The sequence below is a fragment of the Phaethon aethereus genome, assembly GCF_964289735.1.
Source record: "Phaethon aethereus genome assembly, chromosome: 5".
NCBI lineage: Eukaryota > Metazoa > Chordata > Aves > Phaethontiformes > Phaethontidae > Phaethon > Phaethon aethereus.
The window spans coordinates 27,379,304-27,383,570 of record NC_138579.1 but is presented as its reverse complement, the minus strand read 5'-3'; the positions used below and the strand labels follow the sequence as shown (position 1 = coordinate 27,383,570).

Genomic DNA, 4,267 nt, shown 5'->3' with positions numbered 1-4,267 from the left:
AGGAAACAAAAATAGCTTCCCCATCCCTCCTTTCACCCAGAAACAGGTGAATCACTGCGATTTAAAAGGCATCTAGTGGCAGATAAAAAACTGCAGAAAACAACTATTTGAAGGGATGGTATTCTAGAAACTTCTGGATTTCCATTCCATGGAAGTTTCAGAAAGGAAAGGAGCTATTTCACTCTTTCACCAAACCAGGTACAAGTTAGACAGAGATTAAACATTGAAGCAAGTTATGGAAAAGATTCTCAGACAACTAAGTCAAAAGGACTTGAGGACTGTTAAATAGTACTCCAGATCCTCCTCTGCCTGCGTCACCTGAACTTCCCTCCTGCTGGCAAGGGAAGACAGCAGACACACTATGAAACCAGAGAGTTTGCGTGACCTAAAATTCCAAGTCAGGTTTAAGAACAGCCTAAAATAGCACTGGGGGATGAAGGGCTGTGTATTTTATGTTTATACATACACAAGCTTTTTCTTCTTTAAGTAAAGAAATAAACTATTAAGTCTTCCGACCTCAATTTTTTAGCTTCACTTATTCTGAACAAGTAAAAACTTTCATCCCAGGGACTGACAACAAAACCACTGGAACTGTAAGATGCCTGCTAGGTAAGAGAAGAGTGATGTATCTGAAAATGCCCACTGTGAGTTGGGGAGAGGCAGCAACACTGGGAGGTGTACAGGAGAGAGACTCTGAGTCCCATTCAGCAGCAATAAGCAGCAGCAGCCTGAAAGAACCCAGATTCTACCCACATGGGAATGCACAAGCAATATAATCGATCACAAAGACCTTTTTGTTTTTAGTAAGAACTTTCAATAAACACACACACACACACGTATACAGCCATCTCTTGCAGAGACAAGCAGTTAGGTTGCTCCATATTCAGGACAGGGTAGGTGAGTCAGCACCACCTGGCTGGTGGTTCACAAAGACGCTGAAAATGCTCCCGTGTGTGTGTTGATGGCTACTTCATGTTTCTGAAGGGAAGGCCAACAAGTCTATCTTGGAGATAGGCTCAATGCAGACACACACGCAGCTGGAGTCATATGTAACAGCTGTGTTACAGGGTAAGAGATGAGAGGGAACAGCTGGGGAAAGAACAAGCAAAAACCCTCTGAAGACAGAGAGGAAGTGTCTGCAGACACGTGTCCATCCATGGGAAGTCCAGTCAGAATTTGACAGAGAAGGAAGTCCCACACGAGCAACCCTTCTCTGCCTGGGGGTTGCTCACCACCTGGAAGGAGCTGCGAATCAGCTCCTGGCTAAAGTCCACCATGGAACCTTTCAGGAAGGCCAGGCTGTCCACATCCACAACGACACGGGCACCACCTTGTTCAAACACCCTGCAGAAAAGCAGCATATTTAACCATTAACTGTGCTGCAGCCCCAACAAAGAAGCACAGCCTGTGCACCTTCCTTATCTCACAGGCTTCTTCCCTCCAGTGCAAGATACTATCATGTCACGCACACCCTTCTGGTAACCTTTGCAAAGAACAGTCACACCTGACCACCACTACACCCCTTTGCCCTTGCCTGTCATCAGGATTGATAACTGTGTCCAAGGAAAACTTGTACTGGAATCCAGAGCAGCCACCTCCTTCCACCTGCAGCCTGAGAAACTCTGAGCCTTCTGTGATCTCCAGCAGCCTCTGCAAAAAAGAAAAGGAAGATGATTTACAGACCTGCTGAACAAACTGGCAAACACTCAAGTGTCTCCCCTCTCTGTGCCCAGGGCAGGCCAAGCAGTTTGGAAATCCCTCCCAGAGGCACTCGAGCTGCCTCCCGGGGTCCCTACCTTCACGCAACTCTCGCTGAGGAAGACCTGTCCCTCGCTGGGGTCATTCTCCGTCGGGCCCGGCGGGGAGAAGGACGATGCACACCGCAGCGGGCTGCCCAGCGGGCAGGCCGGAGCCGACGGGGGCCGGAGTACCGCTGGTCCCCCGCACAGCGGAGCGGGATACCAGCTGCCTCAGGGAGAGGGGAGGAAAGGGGGAGCCTCAGAAGCGTCCCCGCCGAGAGCAGCCGTCCCGATCCCCGCATTGGGCGGCGCGCTCGGCCCCCACCCCCGAAGCCGCCGCCACCCCCTGCCGCAGAGAGGCGACACACGGGGACGCTCAACACCCCCCGACGGGGCAGGGGGACCGAGCGAGCCTGCCGCCGCGGAGCGGTACCTCGTCCGGCTGCCCAGCGCCAACCTCCACCAGCGCCTCAGCGCCGCCATGCTGCCCCCTCACGTCCTCCTCAGCACCCCGCCCCCGCCTGCCCATTGGCTGCCTGCCGCTGCCGCTTCCGGTGAGGGCCGCCATGGCGCCCGCCGAGGCGGAAGTACGGAGCCGGCGGGTGTTGCTAGGCAACGCGCTGCCCGCCCCACCGGCCCGGCGTTGGTGGCACCTCCACCGGGCGGGCCGGCCCGGCCGGGCTGCGCGGTATGCTCCTGGAGGCAGCGTCTCTTCGCGGGCAGAGCTCGGCTGCTGGCTCGGTAAAGCCAGCAAAGCCGCTGGAGCGTCACACAAAGTCATAAAGCCGCCGTTCGTCCTTGGGGCTGCTTGCTTGCACAAGTGGCGATGCTCATGGAAGGAAATAAACAGCAATAAAACAGTAAGGATTAATAAAATAAATAACGCAGCGCTGTCTGGAAGAGCGTGTTTGCCCTGGAATTAGCTGTGAGGGTTGTTTATGCTGAGCAGAACCCATCCACCCCGAGAGGGATCAAGGTGTCGTCGCAGGGGCGGGGGGCTAGGCAAGCAGAGGAGCAAACATGGGGCTGGGCTGAAAGGTTTTTTAGGGTTTTTCCCTGATCCTGGCTTTTCTGGTTTGCTCCTCTTTATCAGGCGGGGGCTGAGCTGGGAAATCACTGCAGAGGCTGGTTTTCCTTCAGGTGGGTGTTTGTGGCCCTGGCGCTGCAGACACGTGCTCAGCCCCCCTTGCACCGCCGCCATCCCTCCCCTCCAGCTCCTGGCTTCCCTCCTGCCGGAGCAAGCCCCACGGCACCGGGCAAGCCCGGCGGCCTCCTCTATAGCTGCTTGAGGCACGTTTCCCTCCATGGTTTCATCTCCTCCTGATCATCTGACATGTGATGGCAGTCTGGTGGGTCGCTCGCAGAGGCGCCCGCAGTTAAAAGAGCCTTTCTCTCTTTCTTCCTCATGTGCTTCTGGGGGAGGAGACCTGTTCCTCACCCCAGGCCAGGCTTGTGGAGAGTCAACACAGTGGGATGGTGGAGGAAAACCAGTCATCCCAGCAGGAGGTGATGATTTAATGTCAGGGGACATCAGGACCCTGTGATTGTTTGCTTTCTCACCATCCTGCTCCAAGCCAGGCGTTGTTTATGCAGCCATGTGCTTTTGCTTATTTCTCCCACCTTGTGCATGTAAATAAAGACTGGTTTGAGCGGTTTACTTCTGTTTGCCCTGGGGTTAACTCTAACTATGTTAGGATAAAGCCAGGAAAGTATCATAGGCAGCATCCTAGGGGAAGCTGGTATTAATGCAGTTACCTGCAACGGTGGATGAATCCTCAAATCAGGCATATCACAATATTTGATGTTTTTAAAAACATATGGGGGTGTTTCTCCAGTTATTATCAACATGGTGTCCCAAAAGCAGACAACTTTGGAGGAGCAAATCAAGAACTCCTGGGAGAACAGGAGGGGGGATCATGCCTGCTTCCCATATCACACTGGCCTTCCTGTGCTCTCCTGCAGGGTGTATTAGGCAGGAGATTCCCGCTGCTTTTCCCCGTGTTGTGACTGTATTCATTTGCAAACACCTTTTGGGGAATGGATATAGCCCCCCCACCCCAGACACTTCTACATTCTAACTGCCTTCATTTTTACCAGCATTAAGTGTCAGAAGTGTGACAAGTACCCTCCAGGCATTTCAGGATGTTGCTCAGATGGCTACTGCAGGCTGGAATAATGAGAAAGAGGCCAGCTGGCCTCAGTCAGAGTTAATTTAATCTAATTAATAATCCACTACGCTGATGAGTGGCTCAGGTGCTGCCAGCAAAATTTTCTGAGCAGCTAGGAGAGGTGGGTGTAATTAAAGAGAACAGCTACTTTGCACCTCTTTCTTATCACTGGCTGCTTTTTCCTTCTGCCAGCTATGTGGTCTAGTGGTGTTTTTCTCTCATCTGGAATTATGGTGTAGGATTTTTTTCCTTTCTGGGCTGTGATTTTTGTTGGTCGTTTTGTTCCTGATAGCTTGATGTAACCTGTTTTTAGGTTTGGTTGTGTTTTGTTTTCCCCTTCTTATTCTGGTCTGTGGTATC

The 4,267-nt window shown here is 52.4% G+C and overlaps 1 protein-coding gene across 1 annotated transcript; it reads right to left on the bottom strand.

Moving 5' to 3' along the window:
- Positions 1–791: 791 nt before the first annotated feature.
- Positions 792–2,222, bottom strand: ISCA2 (iron-sulfur cluster assembly 2; the record flags this gene model as incomplete). Its single annotated transcript, XM_082000829.1, has 5 exons — positions 792–1,136; positions 1,233–1,344; positions 1,535–1,650; positions 1,797–1,965; positions 2,173–2,222. 5 exons carry the CDS (start codon positions 2,220–2,222, stop codon positions 1,062–1,064), a joined length of 522 nt encoding a protein of 173 aa, XP_081856955.1. The 3' UTR covers positions 792–1,061.
- Positions 2,223–4,267: the final 2,045 nt, after the last annotated feature.